This window comes from Ammospiza nelsoni, chromosome 4 (genome assembly GCF_027579445.1).
Source record: "Ammospiza nelsoni isolate bAmmNel1 chromosome 4, bAmmNel1.pri, whole genome shotgun sequence".
NCBI classification, from domain to species: Eukaryota; Metazoa; Chordata; class Aves; order Passeriformes; family Passerellidae; genus Ammospiza; species Ammospiza nelsoni.
In genome coordinates this window covers 48,565,203-48,589,908 of record NC_080636.1, presented here as the reverse complement: position 1 = coordinate 48,589,908, position 24,706 = coordinate 48,565,203, and the positions used below count along the sequence as shown (strand labels likewise).

At 45.2% G+C, this 24,706-nt stretch overlaps 1 protein-coding gene and 1 long non-coding RNA gene across 2 annotated transcripts; one reads left to right on the top strand and one right to left on the bottom strand.

Annotated features, from left to right (window-relative positions):
- The first annotated feature begins 3,489 nt into the window (after nt 1-3,489).
- Nucleotides 3,490-20,590, top strand: METTL14 (methyltransferase 14, N6-adenosine-methyltransferase subunit). The gene is made up of 11 exons (XM_059471148.1): nt 3,490-3,596; nt 3,686-3,774; nt 4,947-5,034; nt 9,112-9,192; nt 9,564-9,651; nt 12,102-12,192; nt 13,638-13,779; nt 15,043-15,135; nt 15,845-15,961; nt 18,167-18,377; nt 19,146-20,590. The coding sequence occupies exons 1-11, from the start codon at nt 3,531-3,533 to the stop codon at nt 19,457-19,459; spliced, it is 1,380 nt and encodes a 459-aa protein (XP_059327131.1). The 5' UTR covers nt 3,490-3,530; the 3' UTR covers nt 19,460-20,590.
- On the bottom strand, nt 13,713-22,813 carry LOC132072664 (uncharacterized). Its single transcript, XR_009418367.1, has 4 exons — nt 22,658-22,813; nt 22,385-22,448; nt 21,779-22,269; nt 13,713-14,509 (listed from the first exon to the last, which is right to left on the bottom strand). It is a non-coding gene; the product is annotated as an uncharacterized LOC132072664 (long non-coding RNA).
- Between the last annotated feature and the right edge of the window lie 1,893 nt (nt 22,814-24,706).

Genomic DNA, 24,706 nt, shown 5'->3' with positions numbered 1-24,706 from the left:
GCTGGTTTTCTTTCAGCAATGTTGGATGCTGCTTGTGAGGAGGCCAGAAAAATGTTTAGTTCAGGCCATTAAATAAGTTTCTTCCTTGTAGGGGACTTAGAAATATTTTATAATTTTTTTAACTTTTGTGTGCAAGTCACTTATTGTTGCTGCCAAAATAGAATGAAATATGATGCCATTCAAAAGCAAAGGAGTTACAAAATCTCTGAAAATTCCTGTCAATGATCACATCCAGGTATGACCAGTTGGTGCAGGGGCAGCAGCTCCAACATCAAGGCTCTGTGTCCATCACAAAGGACATGTCCGAGGCTGGATCAAGTGGCAGTGGAACTTGATCTAGATAAGTGTGAAATGGCAGCACATGCCGGGCAAATTATCCCCAGGCAGCCGCAGGGTGTTTATGGAGGCTCTGTTTTGGCTGGATGCTTGTGGGCTTACTAAGGACAGGCAGTGCTCGCCTGATAGACACTCTGCTGCTACTTAGTTCCTTCCAATCGATTTTTGAAACTAAATTGGAGCTGCTAAGTGAGCTTGTGCAGACTCCTGGGTGTGGTGTTTTTGCAATAGACTCATGAAGTGGGATTTGCCTTCTGGAGGGGACACAGGCTAAGGCAGGGGTACAAAATCAAGCGCAGCTGCGGTCACTGGGTGTTGGGATACTGTCACTTGTTCAAAATAGGCTCCAAGATTGAGGTAACAATTTATAAAGACATTGCTAAAGAGGTACATCTAGGTACTTCATTCAAAGCATGGGCGAAAGGGACATTAAATAAGAGTGTGATGTTAGTCCATGCTAAGATCTGTTTTTCTATTATAAAAGGTTCTTATATTTTATGTTTTTCTAATCATCCTTTTTGAGTTGAAATAAACTTTCTCATTTCATCTATTTGATCCATTTGGTGCTTTTAGTTTATTAATTTATTTAGCATCTAATAGGGCACAATGTGATGTGAAGAACAATTAAAATGAGAGAACAGTGCTAAATCAAGCCATTTGTGTCTAACTCTATGTAACTTTTACAATAATTTCTACTGACACAAAATAAGTAGCAGTTTTTTGCTAAATGGACTAGTTTAGACTTGAATATATGTCAGTGTAACAATTCCCAAATGGGTGGGAATTTGTGTTATTATAAATACTTTATAATACTGTAAATGGTTAAGCAAAGTGGCAGAGAATATCTGCTTATTGCACAGCCACTTGACACTGGAAGTAGATACAGTAGGCTGGAGGACAGTCTTTGAATTGAAAATTATTGCAACAATAGAAAGAACTAAAAAGATTGAATGCGTGTCATAAAAGAGAAGTGAAAGGTAATGTACTCAGGAATAATCAGCTAAATAAAAATAGGATGTGGAAACAATTGGCTTCATAAACATGAAGGAAGAAGTCTGGATAATAGATCAGAGTTGATGACAGTTCCACAAACTCCTTAGTCACCATTAGAGGAGTGAGAATTCTGTCTGATATTTACCTTAACTGACCACAGCACACACAGAGAGGCAGAAAAGCATGGAGCATTCTGCAAAAATACAACTTTATTGTTTTGAAAGAGTGCATGTATACAGCAGAACATCTTCTTTTATGGCTTCTTATATAGCCATTAATGTTTGTAAAGATCAGCTCATCTTAGCAACCAGTTCTAAAAGTGGAGTGCAGGCTCCCACAAACCTCATCAGATCACATCCAGGAGGAAGTGATTTTGTTACTGTGCAGAGGCTTCTACTGTATTCATTACAACCAACAATGTCAAAGCAGTGCACAGTAGCACGAGACAGCTACTGAGCATTTCTTTCCCCATAACATGTCTATGGATAGGACAGTATAACTAGTTATGTATTCCTTAAGGAAATTTAAAAAAAAAAACTTTTGGTATTGTAGGGTTTTGGATCAAATAGATGAAATTTCAAAAGCTCCCTCCTAATTCTAGGATATTGTATCACTGAGAAATGTGATAGCTGCAATGGTTTCTTTTTGTATTTCTCGGGTCGGCTGTTGATGTTCTCTGCCCCGAGATGTGCAGGATGTCTCTGCTTCAGCCCACGCAACAGAAGAATGAGTCTGGACTCTTCGCTTTTTGGTCTTGAGGTTGTTTATTAATTCTTATCTATAAAATTTTCTTTCTGTTCAGCTGAGGGCTGTTCAGCAAGGCAGCCACAAGCACTCTGACCGCCCCTGAGGCAGTATCGTCTTTTTATACTACAAACTACGTATAAAATATTTACTCTAAATTCCCAATACCTATCACCTATGTTTGACAGTGCACTTCTATTCTAAACCAATCTCAAAGGATGCCAACATCACTGCAGAAAATGGAGAACAAGAAGAAAGAAGGACTAGTCACACCCTGGTTCCTCCATCTTGTCCCCATAACCCATACCAAAAATCCTAAAATCTACATTTTCATCCTGTGAATACTTTATTATTACACCATTCAAGCCTCTGTGACTTTCACGTCCTCATACAAAACTGGCAATTGGCTGCAAGGGTTGAAATCAAGCCACCAGGTGTTCTGGGCAGCATGCCAGGGTCTCCAAGCCCCCCGACGGGGTTCTTGGCAACTCTGGACATCCAAAGGGATGTGCTGAGTTCCCACAACATTAGTCTGGACTTCTTTAATTTCCTTCTCTTCATGCATCTTTCTCAGTTTTCAGTGTGACCATGTGACCTGCATAATGTCATTGTCATGTACACAATATTAAAAAAAGGAGAATATTCACACATTCAAAAAAAGGAGAAAAACATCTTGTATCACTAAAGTGTGTCAGTATCTGGCACTCAGAAACCAGCAGAGGAACAGCATGCTGTGTGTAGCAGGGACCTGATCGTCACTTCTCAGCTCTTGCTGCCCACATCGCTGCGTCTGGCAATTACAGTGTCAGGAGAGCAAACATCAGCATTAATTATAACTGTGGGATAATTGTAATGTTGCTTTATTCTTTCGTTAAGTTTCCTTTTGTGAGACAGTAGGGACTGACATTTGTTGCAGGCCTTTATTTCCATCTTTATTGTTCACTGCATTCTGAATAGTTCTCAGAAAGTCAGCATGAAATATGGATTAGATACATTCCCAGACAGATAGTACAGAGGAGCGGGGGGACAGGAGGAAGCAGGAAAGACACCAAAAATCAGATTAAAAGAGCTTCAAAGATTCTCTTTCCTCTTAGCGGAAGTTTCTAAAGGATCAGAAGATGAAGCAAAACATGAAGGTTAACCTACGAATAACCACGCTGGATACTGGAATTGGATACAAAGGACGTACTTTAGAAAAACCGACCAGGTGCTTAAGTGGTCACAGCCGTGACACGGGCTGAGCCGGGTGTCGCCTCAGGGGTGGTTCCGTGCACTGCAGCGCCCGAGTGAACGTGAAGCTGACATCTACACCAGAACATCACCGGCATCCCTCGGGAACGGGCGGTGCGCCGACACCGGGATTTCCCTGCGGGAATTGCTCGGCACGGAAGTGACGCGCGGCCGGGAAGTGACGGCGGCGGCGGCGGGAGCGCGGCAGCGCGGGGCCGGTGCGGGCCATGAACAGCCGCCTGCAGGAGATCCGCGAGCGGCAGAAGCTCCGCCGCCAGCTCCTGGCGCAGCAGGTACGGCCGGGAGCAGCCGAGGCACCGGGGCGCTGCGGGGCGGGGGACCGGGCTAGCCGCGAAGTGACTTTGTGTTTGCCGCTGTGCAGCTGGGGGCCGAGAACGCCGACAGCATCGGCGCCGTGCTCAACAGCAAGGATGAGCAGCGGGAGATCGCGGAAACCAGAGAGACCTGCAGGTCTGTATGGGAGGGCGGTGGCTGTGCAAAACTGGGGGGCTGCATAGGAGAGCAGGCCCGGCAAGCGCCGTGGGATTGCCCTCGGTAGAAGGAAACTCAGTAATTAGTCACATCAGAGCCGCGACTAAGGCGAGTAGGGTTTAGTTATTCCCTTCTAAGAGCAGGTTGGAAATGCAGGCTGACATGTTTCTGGTGTGAAAAAGCTACTGTGTAAGAAAACAGATCTGAGTTTAGAATGGGCCGTCTGCTTGGGTCCCAGAGCCTTCATGATTCTGCTGAGCACAGTTCAGGGCAGTTCAGTTTGAAAGTTCGCATGAATCTACAGATACGTCTAGGACAGAGCATGTACTACTTATCATCTACTACTTATCAAATCAAATAAAATCTACTGCTTATCTTCCCCTCCAAGCTGTGTCTTCCTCCTTGATTTTTTCCCCTGCTTTTACAACATCTGTCTGGTTAGTTTTGGCCTGTTTTGGTCCTTTGCACTGCATCAGATGTAATCCAGATGTAATCCCAGTCCATTTTTTCTTCCCAATTTTTTTTCCCCCTTCAATTTAAATTCCTTTGATGATATCTCCATTCCAGAGTGTTTGTAAGTCCTTCTTTTCTGTTTCGGCCTTCAATGGTGAAATGAAATTGAAGGGGAATTTTGGCAAGCTTTGGTCCTGCACTTGTTGGCATACAGGCCTTTTCATGGCTTTTGACTTTGGCAAGGATTTTTAAGTACCCATGCCATACCCATCCTCCCTCTCAAGTTGTGTCTTCCTCCTTGATTTTTTTCCCCTGCTTTTGCAACATCTGTCTGAACAGGCGTAATTTTGTAAATAAACTGCTTTGGGGTAAAACAAGGTGTACCTTTTAGAACAGAAAAATCCAGAGAACTGGAAGGGAATGAGCTTAATTCTGTAGATATACTGCGTTGGTTAAAATAAGCTGTACTTTTGAGAGCAGAAAAATGAGAAAGGCAAGGAAATTATTCTTTTCAAGAGTTCTATTCTTAATAAGTTGTGCTGAACTGAAATATACTGAGAGAGGAATAGCTTTTCATGTATGATGTTTTGAAATAGTTTCAAATTTGTAACATGCAGACAAGGGATATTATCAAAGATTCCTGAACATTTTTCTTTGGAGACAGAAACTTTCTTATGAGGAATTTTGGCTCTTCATAGGGCTGCTTATGATACTTCTGCACCAAATGCAAAACGTAAATATCCAGATGAGGGAGAAGCTGATGAGGAAGAGATTGAAGAATATAAGGTAAGAAAAGAGGAAAAAGTTACTTTTCTTTGGTGTTGTGTCCCCGAGATACTTAGAAAATTTTTGTGTACATTAAAATAAATGTGATGTGTATGCATCCTTTAATATGTATGTTCTACAGTGGCATCTCCCTTGATGCCTTGCACTGCAGAAGTGTAAGAGACAGAACATAGATGCTACATTGTTCACCTCAGGTGTGCAATGAGCTGTGCACTCACCAAACCCCAGTGTGTGGAGGCTTAATTAATGCTGCTCCTAGGAGGAGGCAGGCCTAGGAGTCAGTGCCCAGGGAACAGCACTGAGCCATGGCTGGCTGTGGGAGGAAGCAGTAAAATGTGTGTGTGCTTGGGGAAACACAGAAAGAAGCTTGACCAGAATTTCATTGTGTCAAAAGAAAAGTTGTGCAGTTAGCAGCAAGCACAGGCCATGGGATGAGACAAGGGAGGCTGAGAGTGTCTCCTGGCCCATCTGTTCAGTGCCAAGGAATGCAGTTCTGGATGAGTGGAAGAAATAGGGGATCCTGAGGGAATTGGAAGTAAGAGGCTTGGTTCGGGATGTTCTTTTAAGGGTCCAAGATGTCCAGCAAGAGTTAGGTTAAAAAAAACAAACCAAAATGCCTCCATGGTCATTGAAGTGTCAAACTCTCATGCCCTTCACTTTTCAAATGCTCATCCCAAAGCTATGTGACAGCTTTCTCCTCATGTGATGTTTTGGCCAAGATAAGAGGTACAAAGGCATGATTATGATACAGCTGTCTTTATGATTTGGTTTGGGATCTGGTTGCAGTGTGTGTCCTCCTCCCTTTTTTCCATGTCCTAATAGCCTTTTTTCTGTGGTTAAATCCAATCACTGTCAGTGTATATGAAATAGTTCAGTGTCTGCTAGTCTCTTGGATGAAATAGTAATTTTTTTAATACAAAGCCTTCGTCATGTTACACTTGTGTACAGTTTTGTAAATCTTCCTGTAATAATGTCTACCTTTTATCTTACTAAACTAAAAAGTTATTGTATGATAGGATGGTTTTTGATTGTTTACTTTGAAAATCTCTCTGTGAAGGGACAGACACTATTTTTAACATGATGTTAGTCTGTATATCCTGTTTAGTAAAGAAATTGTCACCATGAGGTAGACTGCTGTTTGTGAACCAGTGTTTTAATTCTTGCATTAGTGATCGGTTAATATAAATTAATTTTACTTCTTCATCAAGTACATGGTAAAGAACTAAATTTTTACTACCTATAAAGTATATGTGGGTAAGTTACTTGGATTGGCAAAGTACATGAATCTTATCATTAAGATTTTCTTAATCATTGTGGAGAAGACTTACCCTGAGGTGAGCTGTAACCACTTGCAAGTGGCCAGACTTTTTCTATGTTGTTGAAATGGAAGAATATTTTAATAACAGTAGCTCAGACAAAATTCAGTTAAGCAGATGAACAGACTTAAGAAACTTGAAACCCCAGAGCAGAACATGTATTGTGGAGTCATCAGCTGTTTCCTGCAGGCATTGCTAATTCTCTATTGGCAAGGAGATAAGAACAGTAAAATTCCATCTGCATTTTCCTGAGCTCTCTGAGCCTGCTTAAATTTAGTCTTCTAATATGAAGTCATACAAAAATCTGCATCCTTAAGGTGTCAAGCCCTATTGTATTGTGTTTAATGCAACTTAGACAAAAGCAATAGTAGCCTTAACTAGAACTGTTGTGGACAAGTTTTGCCAGTTTGCCAGTTTTGTTTGGAAAATCAGAGGTATTTCTGATGTGAAGGGACTTGTGTCTATACCCTTGACTTGCAGTGTTGGGTTCTATGTGATGGGATCGGGAAAGTCTTATGAAGTTATTTCAACTTTTTGTGCCCTGGCTTCACATTTGGTGGAAGTGAATGTACCCTCAAACCTGTGTGAGAGCAGTTTCTAAGATAAAAGGTGAAGTATTTTACTTTTCTCAGCCATGTAGGAAGATCTGATTAAAAGAAAAAAAATAAAGGCAATGTGTTTTCATTTTGGTGGGTTTTTTAATTTCTGTGTGTCTGTTTTTGGCTTTTTTGTAGCCTAAGTGTGAATTTATAGTGGTGATTCTTCATTAGGCTCGGGCTGATGTGAGAACAAAGGGCATCACTGACTCCAGTCTGGCAGCTTGGCTCTGGTCTTGGAGCCTGGCTCTGCCTTGCCAGCCTTGGGAGGTGGGTGATAGGGAAGAGATGCACTATTGGAAAAAGGAATCATGGATATTTTTAAGTCAGGAAGTTCAGTTGTGGTTTTGGAGAGGTCCTAAAATACTCCTTTCTTGTGGAATTGTAACAGTTGTCCCAGGGTTAGCTGAGCTCCCTTATGTTTATTTGGAAGTGAGAAGCAATGGGATTAGAGTCTGCTGCCACTGTGAGGCCCCTGTGGGAGCTGTGAGTGCTGCTCCACCTGCTGCCTTCCCCAGGTGATTTGGTTCCATTGTTTGAGCCTGTCTGAGTGTCTGCTGTGTGGAGTACAAAAGCGCTTGTGGTTCTATTTTGCTGTCAGCCAACCTAATTTGAGACTGCCCCGTTCTACTTTGTTGGTGCAAGCAGAGGCCTGCAGGCTTGGGATGCTTCCATGCCATTGTTGTGGAGGCTGAAGAAAGCTTTCTTGGTTGAATCATGGATTCCATGTATCTCCACTCATTTGAAGCAAGCTATGTTTGAATATTGTGGGGTGTTCCTGTTTCCCTAACTCAGCAGCTTCTATAGCAGATGCTTTGGAAAACACAGATAATTAATGTACAAGAACCTAGTATCTTGTGTTACTGCTGGTGTCATTCTGTCTCTGCTGTGACTGTTTCCTTTCCCTCTGAAAGTTGGTGGTGTGGGCTTTTGTTTATGGCCACAAGACTTTTTAAACTGCTTACAAAGGCATAAAAGAGAACTGGGATCACTCGGGTATCTAACTGGTACTTATCATCAAAAGGACAAGATTTAGAGAAAGATGAAAGAGGGAAACAGGTGTAACTTATGATGGCATAAGCAGTTTTTAGTAAAATGCAAGCTTTCAGCTTTTTTTTTGACCTGAATAACACTTGCTGCTGCTTTTCTGTGCACTTCTTTTCTTGCAAACACTGTTGCTGTTTCTGATTGTAATATTTTTTTTTATCTGGTTAGACAAGCAAAAAGACGGTGTATCTCTAAGTTCACCACGTGAATGGGGAAGGGGAAGCTGTGACCTGTTTATCCCATCAGGCATTTCAGAAGTCAGTCCAAAGCTCCACCTTGGAAATAATAGAAGTTTACTTGAAGATTTCAACATTTAGAGGGATCAAAATTGGGAGGAACAGCACTTAATTTTTTATTCTGCATTGAGACAGCTTATGTAGTAGCATAGAGTAAATACAGCTGTGATAATATGGCAAATTATATCAATTTAGTCGTTCTTCAGTTGTACTTCTGTGTTCTATAAATCTGTATACTGGGTTGGTCCAGGGTCAGTGGGAGGGCAGTGATGTGAAGTGAGTCTCTCTTGAGTTTCTGTTCTCTCTGAGTTCTGTGTTGAATGTTCAGAGTATGTCAGTGTTAACAGATCTCTTGAGTCCCAGAAACGGTTGAATGAACAGTTAGTGGCTCTCTAGGTGTTTTAATGTAAATTCTGGGGCTATAGAAGAGAAAGTTATATTTAAGGGCAATCCAGATGCAATACTGACCTGTACCATGAGCTGTTTCTTCAAAGTGTGGACTTTGCTAAGACTGGGAAATAAGAGATGACTGTCCAGATATAAATGCTCAAAAGTTCTGCTGCAGAATAATATTGACAAAATCTATACTTTCAGTCCAAAGAATAAAAGTTTTGTGGGACAAAAATGTAAAGCACTGTCAGGGGCTGCAAGTGAAGGAGTTTTTACTTTTTTCTTCTTTCAGAGGCCTTTCCCAATAACACTCGTTGTTGGTGAGAGAGGTGCAGACCTTTTGGGGAATAGGTATTTTTTTCCCCTGCTTGAACAGTGGAGCTGGATCTGCTGTTTGTACAGTCTATTTCTCCTTATGATCTGCTTCTTAAGCAAAGGACAGAAACAGCTTGATCTTGTGTGCACGCTTGTAATACCTGCTTTATTTCCAAGGATGAAGTAGAGCTGCAGCAAGATGAAGAAAACCTGCCTTACGAAGAAGAGATTTACAAAGATTCCAGTACCTTTCTTAAGGTGAGGTGCTTTTGCAATTGGAAGTGTAGTCAAAGCTGGCCTAGTTGTCTTAAACTGTTTTTGCAACTGATGGGATCTGAAATACAGCTTTAAAGGCTGAAGTAGTGGCTTGGAGCTCACAGGTACAGAAGTTGCCTGTGACAGTTCTGACTGTAACTGGTGTTTGCATTATTCTGAGGCACATCACACTGGGCTGCAGGAATGGTGGGCCTGGGTTGGAGCTAAAAGAATGGTCTTGACCAGGGGAAATATAAGGGCATGTTGAAAAGATAATCTGCTCCTTTCTCATTTATCAGACTAACATGTACAATGTGTCTGTGTATGTCCACTTGTCTCCTGTTGTTCTCACTGAACTTCTTCCTGTTCTCCAGGGCACTCAGAGCTTAAATCCACACAACGATTACTGCCAGCACTTTGTGGATACAGGACACAGACCCCAGAACTTCATCAGAGACGTTGGTATGTTGCAGCCAGGAGCTGTTTGAGGATGACTCATTTGATTCAATAGCACTTCTTTTTCCTCCCCTTTTGTAATTCCTTACAGTTTCTGAGAAGTGTAGGTACACAAACTCTTCCTAGTTTTTTGTCTCAGTGTGCATACTACCAGTATAGGCATCTACATGAATGGTTTTATTTGCAGTTACTTAGGAGGTCATTACTGCCAAGGCTGTTCTTACCCTTAGTTTTATTTGAAAGTATTGCACCAGGAAGACTTTTTTTCCAACCTAAGCTATTTTGATTCCAGAAAGTAGACAGGTTTAATGAGGAGATCTTGAAAGCTCTGGAAGTTTACAGTTCAGCTGTGTACTGGGCTGTATTGCCTCTTAAGCATGTAAAGTATGGGAAATAATGACATTTAAGTCAGGAAGCAATATGGATAATGTTTCTCAGCTAAGTTAGGTAACTGCTGACAGCTCGTTAGCATGCCCTGGTATAGAGGATGTTGCTTTTCAGGTTGACATTTATCCAGACATAACTTACTACTCAAATAATGCTGCACTGGGCCTGAACTTAAACTTGCTAAAACTAAGGCACGGTTTGGTCCTGTTTCCCAGAATAGGTGCCTGGCATTTGGCTTTTAAAAGGAGCAGGACATCTCCCTCTGCAGTTTTATGCAACAGTTCTTTATATTTTTCCTAGTGTAAGATTGCCAAGGCAAGGGGGTTGTGTTTTTAAATGGCAGCCCAAAGAGGTTTGATTTGCCTCCAGAGGCTTTTCGTTTATTCTTCTCTGTTTTGTGAATGGTTCTGTGAAACACATCTGGGCTGTTTTAATTCAATTGGATCTTTATGCCAAAAGCCCTTGGCCTTCACAGTTACGTACTTGAGGCAGTCCTGCACTCTTCTCGGAAATGGAGGAACAGCAGCCCCTGTTGTATGCCATGACTGCTGTGTAATGGATGGGGAAGGAACAGGACAAACAGCCAGTGTTGGTGAGGAGATGAACAGGGAAGGGACAGGACAAACAGGCGGAATTGGTGTGGAGATGAACAGGGAAGGGACAGGACAAACAGGCAGTGTTGGTGTGGAGATGAACACCGCAGCAGCAGGGCCAGAACCTTTACCAGGGCTGAGCAGTGTCAAGCTGTACATTGGTGAGCACACGTTTCCCACACCATGATCCCAACTCTGCTGAGGTGCTGTGTGTTAGTGCACGTGGCCCAAAGAGAAACAAATGGTTTTAAGAGAACACCCAGCTGTATCTTTTTGATGTTGCTGTTGGAAAAGAGGGAGAGACCTGTGGCTCTACGTTTGGTTAGTTTGAGGGTTTTTGATTGAAAATTGTTTTGCGTCTATTGCTTAGCTGCTGTTGCCCAGGGGTATTGGACTCACAATGGCTGGGAGCAGCACAGTAGTGGAAATTGGGAGAACACGGCAGTAGCTTTAAGCTGCTACATATGCAAAAAAAAGGATGAAAAGAACTTTTGGGTGTTTCATGCACAAGTGGAAAGAGATAATAAAGGTTAGGTACTGAGAACTTCACTTTTATTGTTGCATTCCTAGGATTGGGACTTAAGAAGTTTGAATTTAAATAAGGAGAGAGATGAAGGGTTCGTGGGTTTGGGTGAAGTTTTCCCTCCCCAATTTATTAGTACCATTCCAAGTTGTACTTTTAAATGAACATGAAGCCGAAGCCTTTTAAATCACTCCTACTTAAGCTGAAGTGATACTGCTTGGGAAGCAGGAATGGTGCCCTGTTGGTCTATGCTGAACCTGCTGCTGGCAGTAGCAAACCCGTTGTCTCTAAGCGAGAATGAAATATACTTCAAAGAACATTTTCCTTTTTACAACGTTTTCTGCAAAAGATCTAATGAGGGCTCTCTCCTTTGCATTCTGTGCACATGAAAGGTTGGAAAATTGACATCATAAAGCTAAACGTCGGAGCATGTGTTCAGATCTTCATGACTGCCAACACAGCACCAAATCTCAGTGTGAGGGTTGCCTCAGGGAACCTGCCACACCCCAGGTGCCACTTTGGAAACAGTCCAAAGATTACACAAAGATTACAGAGACTATGCTGTGAATTAATATTAATTAGATCTTAATAGAAATTTTAGAGATGGGGGAAAACCAAAATAGTTTCTTTCATCATCCTGGCACTTTCAGTTTAAATGAAAGGTTGTTTCCTTCTGGTAACAGTTGTTGTGAATTCCTGATCAACTGTAGTGTTCTAGAGAAGATCAGAGCATAGACACTGCATCAGTAACAGCCCTGCTTGGCTGGGTGAGGGCAGGAGGCTTTTGTCAAGTACTGAACAAAAACTGCTTTAAAGGGTTTGCTTTGTTCTAACAAAAATTAAACTTAGGCTAAGTATTAACATTTGGACCTATTTAGAATACTGGACAATGCTTAATTGATAGAGATTTACTCTGTTAAGTAGTTGTTAACTTCATGTTTTCTTCTTCTTAGGCTTAGCAGATAGGTTTGAAGAATATCCAAAACTTAGAGAGCTCATCAGATTGAAGGATGAGCTGATATGTAAATCTAACACTCCTCCCATGTAAGTGTTCTTGTGGAAAATGCCTTTCTTCTCCAGACCTGTTTGAAGTTAGCTGTCTGCTTTGCAAATCTCTATCTTCAGCACCTGCTTAGAATTTACATTTTTTCTTTCTGTTTGTGTATACAAATGAATCAATTGAAGCATAGAAGAATAAGTTCACTCTGGTGTTGTTAGTTTGATCTAGATGTTTAATACCGTGTATAAACCAGATTTTCTTTCCAGTGTGTGATTATTTATAGTCTCTAAAGCTTTGATTTTTTTAAGGCCAAATTGTCAACTGATTTGGCTGAAGGCTTTAATTTGAGAACTAAGAATATCATGTGGTGGTGAATCTCACGTTATCATGTGGTTTATGATAACAAGAGCTTTAAAAAATTTGCCTCTTAATATAACCTTAGCTTTTCTTTTAGCAGCTGGTTTCTGTATAGTGTTCAGCTATTATCTCAGTGTCCATCAATCACCTGTTATTTTGGAATTGAAGACAAAAATGTTTAGGCTAACTAAAAGTCCTTGTTTTTGCTGAATGCCAGACACAGCCTCAGTGTGCAGCCTGTTGCTGCAGGGATTCAGACCTCTCTGAACTTAACCTTATGCTTGTCACATGCAGTAGTCTTGATCTGTACCGCAAAATCCCCCTTATTTAATGATAGTCACATAAAACCCTATTAAATAGTTGTCTGAACAACTGAGGGCAAACTGCAAACTCAACCTGCTCTTTTAAGCTAGGCATGTGTTTTGGTCATAAAGTACAAAAGTAGGAAAACCAGTAATCAAATGCTGCCTTCTGACAACACCTAGTACACATGGAATCTTTTTTTGGGAAGGGGAAAGGTGGTGGTCTATTATTAGCTTTACTAAAGTTAAAGGAATTTAGGGGAGAGCAGTGTCATTTTTTGGTAGTGGTGGAGCAGTGAGTGGTGTGCAGGTGTGAAGGAGAGTCATAAGAGTGTGCGTGAGCATGTATTTAATGGAATCAATGGGGGGGGGAATTCCACTTGGTACAGGAATAGGGAAATACATGGAATACTTGTATAACTATATAAAAAGTAACAATGTTTCTAGTATTTAGAGTCTTTGGAATAATTCTAAAAATATGACACTTTCCCAGTTAGCCAGGCAGTGAGTGTTTGCTTCTGAAATGTTTCCTCCTATGGATGTACAGAGAGTGCAATGAGTCTGCACTAGGTATTTTTGTACAGTCTGTGTGGACATCTTTTTCCTGCTTGCTAAGTTAGAAGCCTAAAAACTGTTTATTAAGACTAGTTAAAAACCACAATGCAATAGCATCTAGCCTTGATTCAAGTGAGGATGTGTAATGTATCTAGCATTTGAGATGTACAACCCACCCAGGAGACCCTGCTCTTAACTGGCTGCACAGAAGTGTGTGGAGTGTAGTTCAGTGTTGAACCTTGTCTGATGCAGTCTGGCATAATCTGTTTAAACAGGTATTTGCAAGCAGACTTGGAAGCCTTTGATATTAGGGAACTGAAGTCCAAATTTGATGTGATTCTCCTGGAGCCACCATTGGAAGAATATTACCGAGAGACTGGCATTACTGCCAATGAAAAATGCTGGACCTGGGATGATGTAAGTACCTGTTTTGCTGTGAAGAGCATTTCATACATTTTTTTAAGCAAATAGTTTCAGGGTTTAATTTAGCAAATACAACTTTTTGTTCTCTCTGAGCCTGGCTGAAAACTTGAACCTAGTAATAGTGGGTTTTCTGTCTGCCCTTACCTCCACTGAGCTTTCTCTTTGATTTTTGGCTGTTGAAATACTGACTGTCCTGAATTGAAAAGATTCCCTTGTTTCTTGAAATTCTTGAGATTATTAAGGCATGTTTTTTAATATGCTGCTCTTCTAGTAAAAAGTGCAGGTTAGTTTGCTTTACTGACATTCCTCGATTCTCCAGGTATTGATTGGGTAGGAAATTTTGATGGTCAAACCAGTAATAATCCCTGGAAACAAAATAGATAAACCTCATTTGTGGAAGTCTTTCTCTTGTATTTATTCAAAAATGGTGCCTGCAAGTGCTGCCCAGCGAAAAAACATTCCATCCTAACAAAAAAATTAGAGTGTGGGAGGCGGGACTCATCTTCCCAGTGTGAACTTACATCCTCCTAGAATGGCTCCTACTGCATTATTTTTCCTCGGAATGGCATTGAATGAAGCTTGATTTGATGTGTTAGCAAGTTAGAGATGAATCCTTTCAATTTGTGATGACTAACAGATGCTTTGCATTCCAAGTTATTTCATCTTGAATGTTACTCATTTGCCATTGTTGAACCACTGTTCTCATAAATTCTGGCTGCTTTTCCTGAAAGTGAAAATGGAGAGAATGTCTTTCCTATTTAGTGATAGGAATTAAGCTGAGATTTTTAGAATGTCTTCACAACCTTCATGTGAGTACTTACAGAGAGGAAAAGAAACAGAGTACTGTTGCTTCTGTATTAAATATTTTTGCTGTCAGTGGAATGATAAAACAAAGCAGAGATTTGAGGAGGAGACCATGTGGATTGCGTTGGCCTTTTAAGTCTAGAATTTCTGATACAGGTAGAATTTCTGTTTGTGATGGTTTCAGCCTAGCCCCAGGCAGCCACTCGCTCACTCCCCCACCAGTGGGATCAGGGAGAGAATTGGAAGGGTAAAAGCTGGAAAACTCAAACCTTGAGACAGACAGTTTAAGCACACAAGTAAAGCAAAACAAGGAATTAGTTCCCTGCTTCCCTTGGGCAGCCCCCAGCTGTGCTTCCTGATGGTTTCTGTGACAATGCCTCAAGACTTAGTATTCTTCCTGATGGAACTGGTGATTTGTATTTAATTGAGAAATGTTTTTATTGCACTTATTAGATCATGAAATTGGAAATTGAAGAAATTGCAGCCCCAAGGTCATTTGTGTTTCTGTGGTGCGGCTCGGGCGAGGGTCTGGATCTCGGCCGAGTGGTAAGATGTTGTTTTAATTCAATTTATCAGGGACAGGCTTAAGAGTTTATTTTTATCTTTGACTTTTCCCTGTATAGAATTCTCAGCCCTAACTACTGAGGGATGTTTTGTTACTGTGTTAGAGGATATGTGATTTTAAATGGCATTAACTGTTTAGATGCTGTAAATGTCCAGCTGAGTCACTGACTGTGTGAGGAAGCATAATTCCTTGGCGTTGTGGTTTGGATGTATGTGTGGTAACAGAGGAGTAGGTTGCCAAGTTACAATTTTTTAATGGAACTCTCAGTAGTTTTCTGCCGGAAATGGCATGAAATGGCATGAAATGCATGCTAGGAGAAAGGTCCTACTGTTTCATAAATTGGGATACCGTTGTCGTCTTTCTACATGGGAAACGTTGCTCGTGTTGGGGATGCTGCACTAAGAATTCCCAATTGGCTCCTGCAGTGCTGAAACCTTCTTTATTTAGTTCAAGCAGTGCTTTGCATGAAAACAATTCACAGACAACTGTTTAAGGGTAGCTGTGATTACTGATCTCTTTGCTTTGGCTGTTTTCAGTCTGAAGTTGGCCACATAGACTGGGCTTGGTCCTAGACAGGTTTGTAGTAGCTGTCCTTGAATAAGAGAAGTCAAGGGCCTAAATGAGTGTTCAGTTCAGGTCACTTGATGTTTTTATGTAGTGTGAACTGGTTTATTTATTTCTAACATTTAGTGTCTGCGCAAATGGGGTTACAGAAGATGTGAGGACATTTGCTGGATTAAAACAAATAAGAACAACCCTGGCAAGACCAAGACTCTAGACCCCAAGGCTGTCTTCCAAAGAACCAAGGTAAAGGAAAGGATTGGCTCCATTCCTCCTCTGTTTCCATTCTGTCTCTGTGCTGATGACACAGCCAGTGTTGGTGACAGGCTTGTGAGAAAGCCAGCAGGAGGACTTGCAAGTTCTGTTCTGCAAAGTACATTTTATGGAACTAAACTTAGCAATAGAATCTGACTAAAGTCAATGTCAAAAGTCTTTTAAATCTGTAGATTTTAACTGAATCTATTAATAAAAAACAGCTATAGAAGATTGGCTACTGGTTCTAAATGCACACAAAGTGTGCGCCCGAGTTTGGACCAGAGAGAAGCCTGGAGGAACCAGAGCATCTCCTGCCTTCCCGGAGATGACTGTATAGCACAAGTGACAGAATGGGTCAGCTTGGTTTAAACCAAACTTTTGTTTTAAGATGTTTTGTAGAGGATGTGTATTGAAGGAGGTACAGAGAAAAAAAAGTGTTCTGGTTTGTGACTCAAATATCTGTTGATCAGAAACTTGGAGAAATGTTAATGAGACTCATAAATAGTTAATTTGGGTATATGTGAGTGTAACTGGAAGTTTTACTGAGTATAGAGAGCTGATTGGCAATTTATTCATTTCAAGTTGTCCTTCCCTTCCATTTCAAGGGCTCCTTCCCTTATTCATTAATCATTCATTAGCATTAAACATCCTCAAGTCTGTCTAAAATTGGCCATTGTTAGGAGTATAAACTTCCCTTTAGGATATCTGGAATCTTTCTTTGACTTGCATTTACATTAATCTGAAGTTTGTTTGAAGGTGTGTTGTATTAGTTATAAATATTTAAAAGTATAAATATTGTGTGTTTATTGCATATAGTACTGCAAATGTGTGCAGTTTGCTCATGAGGGCAGGGTTTAACACAGGAGGATTTGAGGGGACTTATGTCTTTGTTTAGCACAGAAAAATAGTTTCTGGTATGGGAGAATTCCTGTTTATGGAGCGAGAGTTGAGCTGAGGTCACTGTTTGTGATAAACACTGAAAATGGAGTGAGTTTGCTCTGACTAAACACTGTTTCAAGCTGTGTTTGCCAGTGCTTAGAGCAGAAATGTGTTCTGTTGTGTTTGGCTGAGGCCTCTCTCCAGGGATGCTCAGTGCTGTGCCACCTGTCAGAGAATCCCAGTAGTTGTGAGTGACATACCCTGTGGTATGGAAGTAAACGGTTGGGGATAGTTCTCCTAAAGACTAGACTGAGGAGGCTTGGCTTGGTGGGTGATTTGCTTAGCAGTATTCTGCCTTTCCCTTAGGTAAATTCTAGGTCCAAAGCCGTGTTGCGTAAGTGCAACACCATCTGCACAGATGTGACAGGTCTGATATTGTGCCTTTCATGTTTACCCACTCACTCTGCAAACCCTTTCCAAAATTCAGGAATGGTTACGTTCTCTTGTCTGCAGCTGTTTCCTGAGCCATCTGGTGGCACTTAGTGAGTCAGAGCATTTGATCCTGGGAACATCTCTCATCCAAGATTGATATTCCCAGAAACAGAGCTCTGAAATGACTATGTAGGAGCCCCTTTTCATCCTGGAACAACCCTCATTCATGGGTGCCACATTTCACTCACTCAGATGTCTTCAGTGTTGTAGAAGGAAGGAAAATGATGCATGTTACAGCTCAAGAACATTTCTAATGCTGATGAGCTGCCTGAGAGTGTGATGGTGGTTGTGGGGTTTTATGCAGTAATATCTTCTAGAAAGGAACCTGAGGGGAATTCTGAGGGTCCCTTTACTGACAGAGGTACAGTATGAAAAAGTACTTATTATTTCCACTGCCTGTTTCATGACTGAAAACTTTTCAAGTTATTATATAAATAAAGTTAGGATCAGAATGCTAAGACAGGTATTAATCAGAATTAATAACCATTCCTTGCTCTTGTCATCATGCTTTTCTCTTTTGCCTTGTGGAGACTTCTCAGCCTTTCCAGCCTAGAGTTCTCTAATTGAAAAAGTCCATGTAGCTGACTTCAGCCTTGATTTGAGTTTTACCACCTCTTAGTGGAGTTTATCAAGCTTCTGCTTAAAGTACTGCTCTGCTTTGTTCTCAGCTGGCTCCTTTTGTGGCTCTGGCTTTTCTGCTCTAGTTCTTGTTTCAGACTTTTCTCTCCTGTAAGAGTGGAATGTGCTCAGAAGTGTCCTTGCTGTCCCTTGTGCTCACCTGGCACAGCAGTGGGTGTGACAGGTGACAGCTCTGTGTGTCTGCAGGAGCACTGCCTCATGGGCATCAAGGGCACCGTGCGCCGCAGCACCGACGGAGACTTCATCCACGCCAACGTTGACATTGACCTCATCATCACTGAGGAGCCTGAAATCGGCAACATAGAGAAACCTGTGGAGATTTTTCACATCATTGAGCACTTCTGCCTCGGGCGGCGGCGGCTTCATCTCTTCGGGAGAGACAGCACAATTCGACCAGGTAACTGCTGTGTTGTTTTTGACCGAACAGCAAAATTCATTGCAGGGTCCTAAAGAGGTTTCCATATGTATGTCGTAGATCAGACAGCAGATCTGAAGGACATAGTTTTTTGCTGTTTGTGAAGATTTGTCAGTCACAGAACTGTTGTTTAGAAAGTTTATGAGAACTCTCATTTCTGTAATTTTTCCAGAAGAGAGATTCTTGTTTACCAATATTTTTGCCTATCCCTGCGTTTAATGCATCAGTGAGCATAACAAAATCCAGTTGAGATTCCTTTTCTCCCATGTGTTTATGCTTCTCAGAAAAGTGACTTCTTTTTCCAACTGCTTTTCAACCCCTATGAGCTTAGTGCTCTTGCCTGTGTCTGAAGTGGCAGTATCTCACAGTGGGTGCTGCATCTGGCATGATGCAAAATGCAAGAAATACATGGATCAGGACACATTGTTCAGGTATTCCTTCAGTGCTGCTGCCAGGGGATTCTATATGTCAGTGTCTCACAGTCAGGTTACTCTGGTAGAACTTCAGAGTCTTTTTTAAAAGCACTGTTGTGGTGTAAGGACAAGTAAGAAGAAGGGGTAGGGGTTTGTGAAAGCACAGTGTGAATGTTGCCACAGCCATGAGTAATAAAAAATTTTAAAAAATAAAAGAAAAGCAAGGCCTTAGAAATACCCAGATAAATCTTAACTTTGCAGCAACTCTAGAGGTGACTTTTCATTCTGTTCAGTGAAGTTTGTTGTTGCTTCTGCTCACTGTGGTTTTGTTCCCGAGGTTGGCTGACGGTGGGACCCACCCTCACAAACAGCAACTTCAACGCAGAAACGTATTCCTCATATTTCACGGCTCCCAATTCGCACCTGACCGGCTGCACCGAGGAGATCGAGAGGCTGCGGCCCAAGTCCCCGCCGCCCAAATCCAAGTCCGACCGGGGTGGCGGTGCTCCCAGGGGAGGAGGAAGAGGAGGGACTTCGGCAGGACGGGGAGAAAGGGGCAGGGAGAGGAACAGAACCAACTTCCGCGGTGAGCGGGGAGGCTTCAGAGGGGGCCGTGGAGGGACCCATCGAGGGGGCTTCCCCACCCGCTGAGGAGGTGAAGGCTGCTTCCCCTGCCTATGCCTTGACTGGGAATCTTTCCTGTAGTCTTGTTTTTCCTACAGTGAAAAACTTCCTCCTTCCTCTGGGGACTCAAGCTGGATGACTTTTACAATTGTTTTTGGTGCACACCGTTCCAGATAGTCGGCCTTGCAGTCTCAGCCCTTTACACCACGGGTAGGATGGAAATTACCCCCTTGCTTTCCACTTAGGAACCTTGCAAGCTGGAGACTTCTATTTCAGCTTCATTTTCTCCAAAACATGGATTCCTCCTCCATCGTTGGAGGCTTGGGTTTGGATTGACTTGCATTAATATGGTGGAGTGGGCATGAAATGCAGTTCTTAATTGCATGGCCACAGCAGACTTGCTGTCCTATGGAAGAAAAAGTGCTGTGTCTGTATTGACACCTATTTTAACTTCTCTGAAACCAAGGAGTAAATGAAATAAATAGGAATCTATTTTTTCTTATTTGGTTTAAACTTCCCAAATTATTCCTGGGAATAGGAAAAAGTTAATTTTTAATTTGTGGTGTATATGCACTCACCTATCGTGTCAGTAGTGGGGACAGTGGTAATTCTGTGCAGGTGTATGTTGTCCTTCCTGGAAAGCACTGAGTTGTGCATTTATGTGCAGCCCAGAAGTTGTGCACAGGTCTGGGCTGCTGCTTGAGTGGGGATCCTCCCCCAGTGTGTGTCTGTAACACCTTGTTCCTTGGGAGGGAAGAGCAGTGTCACTGCAGAGCCGTCCCAGAGACCTCGCTGGAGGGAGGGTTGCCCCGGGAGGTGGTGTGTGTGTGTGATTCCTGAAACAGGCAACGCTGAGGGAACGGAGTGCTGCCTTTCCCTGCGGGTGTTGCCCACATTGGAGAATGGCTGTTGCCAATCCAGTGCAGTGTGGAAAGAAAGTGACCCCCTTCCCTAGGTACAGTGTCTGTTTTTAGCAAAACCACAACTCTGAGCTTCTTGTGCAGTTCTTGGTAGGCTGAACAAACCCAGCTTTTGATGTCTCAGTGTCTTAGGTGAGGGTTTTGGAAAACTGGCATTTAAGTCTGAATATTTCTCCTGAAGCCCAGCTTTTAAATGACTGTCCTGTAAAGTAGTGGATTATTAAACATGTTTATCAAAGCTGATGTTTAAATATCTTTCTTAATATTTTGTGTGTTTGTTGTCTTTGAGGTTTTGGCATTGCTAAGTGGTTTCCTCTGTGCTGTTGTAGACAGGAACTGTTCTTTTGATTTTGAAGATTTTGATGGGCTGGGGAACCCTCTGGCTTTGGTCATGTTTAGCAGGAGATTGCTGTAGTGCCAATGGAAACTGCCTGTTGTTTACAGCTTGTTTCTTCCTCTGCCATATGTGCATATCTGTAGAGTGACTGGATTTGGGAAGGGGAGTTTTAAAGTTGATGTGAAAGTTGAGGGGAGTTATGAAGTTGATGGTCATTGGTGAAGTCTGCCATGGGCTATATGGAACGCACCTGAGAGAAGGTAAATGCCCTAGTAGGGACACTTTTGGTGATTTTTGCTCTAATTATGTTATTTGAAAAGTGAAGACATTTTACCTTAGGACCCCTGCTTTTGTGCCAGGGAAAAGTATTTTCTTGTTTTTCAATGAGTAGAAAACAATCATTTCCATTTCCCCCTTTTAATTACATGCCCAATACTGGTAGTTCAGTGAATGAGCTGCTTTTAACATACACTTAGGCTAAAGGGAAGAGGAGGGTCAAAAGCTATTGGATCTGAAGTGCCTCTGTATTAGTTTGTGGTGCTGCTCAAGACTTCACTGACTGAAGAAAGTCCTGACAGGGCAGGACAAGGATTGTTCTCTGTGTGGTGCCCAGATTTGGGGTTCCCTGTCAGCTGTGCTGAATTACACCCAGAGCCCCAAATTCCCTGCTCCATTCCCATGCAGAGCTGCTGCCTTGGACAGCAGCTGTGCCAGGAGCCAGCAGAGCTTCCAAGGAAGCTCAGCAGCAGCACAGGGACAAGGACAGGGTTATGTGGCACAGAACTGGCATTTATAACCCTCCCCCCAGTGATGTCCCTGGGGGCACTGGACAGAGCTGCCTGGAACTGAGCTGGTTCCACCCCCTGAGCTCCAGGATGGAGAACATCCAGTTGGTGTTTAAAGCAGGAGAAGGCAGTGGCCAGATGTGCTCCCAGCCTGTGCTGGGGCAGCCCCTGTGCCCAGGGGGGAACATCTCTCCCTGCAGAAGCTCAGCTCCTCTCAGAGCCTCAGCAGTGGCCTCTACAGATTCTTTTCCCTCAGGAAAGGGATGCACATCCCTGTCTTCAGCAGATCTCCAGTGGGACCTACCTGTGAAAGATTTCCATCACTTGTGCACTTGCAGCTGGATCCTGAAAAACTCCAAACTCCATCCCACTGATTTTCAGGTATCTCTGAGGGCTCCTGTCTGGGATTCAGTATCGGTGGGGGAAGATTGCCTTGGCTTCAGTGCTGCTGATGGATGATGGCCTCAGGCTGGGCAGGAGGGAAGGGATTTGGGGTGGCTGGGACATACCTGGCAGCTGTGTGGGAGCTCTGAACCGGGAATTGCTGCGTGAGCCCCTGTGCAAACGGGCCGTGCCTCCATTCCCAGGTAATGCCAGCTGCTCCTTGGGTTCCTTCTGGGCTCCTGGTGCTCTGTGTGGGCTGGAGCATTTCCACGTGCCTGCTCAGAGCAGCCCCTGGCCCAGGAGCCACGGTGCAGGCACAGCTCCTCCTGCAGATCCCACGGACACGAGGGGCTGCTGCCTTCAGGAGCTTCTGGCTCCTCCTAGCCTGCGCTCCCAGCCAGCTGGGACACCCTGAGGGAACACCCAGGAGCACTGGCTGGCAGCGAGCAGGAGACACCGAGGCCTCTGGGCCCAGAAACAGCCCCGGCCCCAGCAGCCACCGTCACTTTGAGCTGGCAACGCTCACCTGCAGGAAACGCCCCCTGCCACTCTCCAGAGGAACCCTCAGGAGCTGTCTGGTTCACTTCTTCCTGGGGAAACAAAGGGACATGGTGTGAGCACATTTACAGCTGCTGGGTAAATCCTGGAAAGGGCAGAACAATCAGGGTCATGGGGAAGAGTTTGGTGCTGACAGGTGAGTGCCAGCCACCAGTTCTGCCCTAGAGCCATTGCAGGGGCTGGTGTGTAAAGCAGCATTAGCAGAAGGGAAGGAGCTGCATTTGTAGAGGAGCTCTCTTACTGGCAGCAGTCATTCCCATCCCACGCAGGACTTTGGAACAACCCTGGGATTGGCCCAGGTGTTTGGAGCAGGGTGCTGACAAGGCCAAAATTCTGTGATCAATGCACAGCTGGGCTGGTCACTCAGCATTTGACTCGATGATCCTCACAGCTCTGGAAATAAAGAGTAAAGAGTTTTCACTGAGTTTTCCCTCGTGTTTCCCTGGGCTCCAGTCCCACCCCAGGCACAACGGGAGCGGGAGCAGCAACGCCTCGGCCCCAGCGGCCATCCCAGAGCGGCTGCTCCCGGCCGGGGCGCGGCAGCCCCGGGGTGCGGGCACGGAGAAGGGGCTGCGGGCGCTGCGGCTCGTGGGGGTACCGGGCTGGGGGAGGGGGGCTCGGTGTCCCCCCGGGGTTACCGGGCCGGGATGGGCAGCGGCGCTGAGCGAGCGGCGATGCTGATGGGATCTCGGGGCCGGTACGGGCGGTCTCCGTGTCCTTCCCGCTTCCAGCCGCGATCCAGTGGCTGCTCCTGGGAAGCGTCGTTCTCCTGGCGGGCACGGCAGCGGCACAGCACCGGCTCCCTGCCGCCGCAGCCGGATCGTGCCTGGAGCCCCGGCGGGACCCAGCCCCGCGCCGGCCGCAGCCAGAGCGACAGCGCCTGTCCCGGAGCGGCTCTTCCCGCCCGCGGTGATGCCGGTCCCGATCCCAGCCCCAATCCCCCCTCGATCCTCCGGCCCCAGCACCCCGGGTACCTACCCCAGTACCCTGGCGCCGAGGAAAAAGCGGCTCGGCCCGGCTCCCACAGGAAACACCGGCGGGACCGGGACCCGAATCCCCGGGCCCAGATCCCGATCCTACCAGAGCGCCTCGGACCCCGCGCAGCAGCAGCAGCCGCCCCCGATCCGGATCTGCGCACAGCGCTCCGACCGCCGCTCCCGCCGCATCCCGAGCCGAGCATCCTCCGCAGAAAGCGGGACAGGCGCGGATCCGCCGGCATTTATGGGCGGGGGGGGGGGGGGGGGGGGGGGGGGTCGGAAGGGGAGGGCCGTTCGTGTGGGTTTTTTTGTTTTACACATGTACGTGTGTTTCACGGCGCAGAGTGACGTGCCCCCCTCTGCTTCCCCCCCTCCCTCCCCCGGGGCCCCGGTCCGGAGGAGGGGGTCCCCGGGAGGGGGCCGCGGCTGGACCCCGTCCGGAGGAGGGGGTCCGGGAGGAGGGGGTAGGACCTGGAGGAGGGGGCCCTCCCCGACCGCCCCCCCCCCAGGGACCCCCCCCTCCGGAGGGGGCCCCTCCTAGCCCCCCTCCCCCCCGGGACCCCCTCCTAACGAGGGAGCCCCTGTAACCGGGGCCCCCCACCCCAGGACCCCCCCAGTGTGATGTAGGGACAGCCGGAGCCCCGGCGCTGTGGGGCGCTGTGTTGACCTGCAATGGGGGGACCCGCAGAGCGGCTCCGGCCCCGTGTGGGGACTCCAGCGAGGGCGGGGGCGCCGGGCTCCGGCCCTCGGGGCTTTATTATTGCCCGGCACCCCGAGCCCCGCGGTGCGAGGGAAGGAGGAGAGGGGAGGACGGGGAGACAGGAGAGATGGGGATGGTGAGGACGGGAATGGAGAGGGGTCGGAGTGAGGAGGGAGGCGGGAGAGGAAGGGAAAGGCCGGGGGGGGAGAAGAGGGACGGTGGAGAGAGGAGGAATAGAAGGGAGAAGCGGAGAAGGGACAGGACAGGAAGGAGTGTCGGGGGATAAGGTTTGGGAGGAGAGGAAAGGAGCGTTTCAGGGCGAGAGGGAAGGTGCAGAAAGAAAGGGGAATACGCGGAGAAGGAAGGAGGGGTAGAGAGAGGGACAGAAGGGGAGGCCAAAACCTCCGCGCCTTACCTGCGGAGCCCGCACAGGGAGCTCCGTCCGCACCGTGCTCTGAGTGAGCAAATGGCGGTTGAGGCGATTTCCGGGGTCTAAATCACCTCGGCCCCGCCCCGCGCAGCCGCTCTGGGGCCCCGCACACCTGAGCTGGGTCCGCCCTGCACACCTGAGCTCGGGCCCCGCCCCTGGTACCGCCTCTTTTACCGCCCGGCC

What these genes read in the sequence shown, in the direction of transcription:
- METTL14 (XM_059471148.1), top strand. Translation starts at nt 3,531, where the DNA reads ATGAACAGCCGCCTGCAGGAGATCCGCGAGCGGCAGAAGCTCCGCCGC. An exon ending in ATTCCAGTACCTTTCTTAAG is followed by an intron (nt 9,193 to 9,563) that starts GTGAGGTGCTTT and finishes CCTGTTCTCCAG; the next exon opens with GGCACTCAGAGCTTAAATCC. An exon ending in AATGCTGGACCTGGGATGAT is followed by an intron (nt 13,780 to 15,042) that starts GTAAGTACCTGT and finishes TGCACTTATTAG; the next exon opens with ATCATGAAATTGGAAATTGA.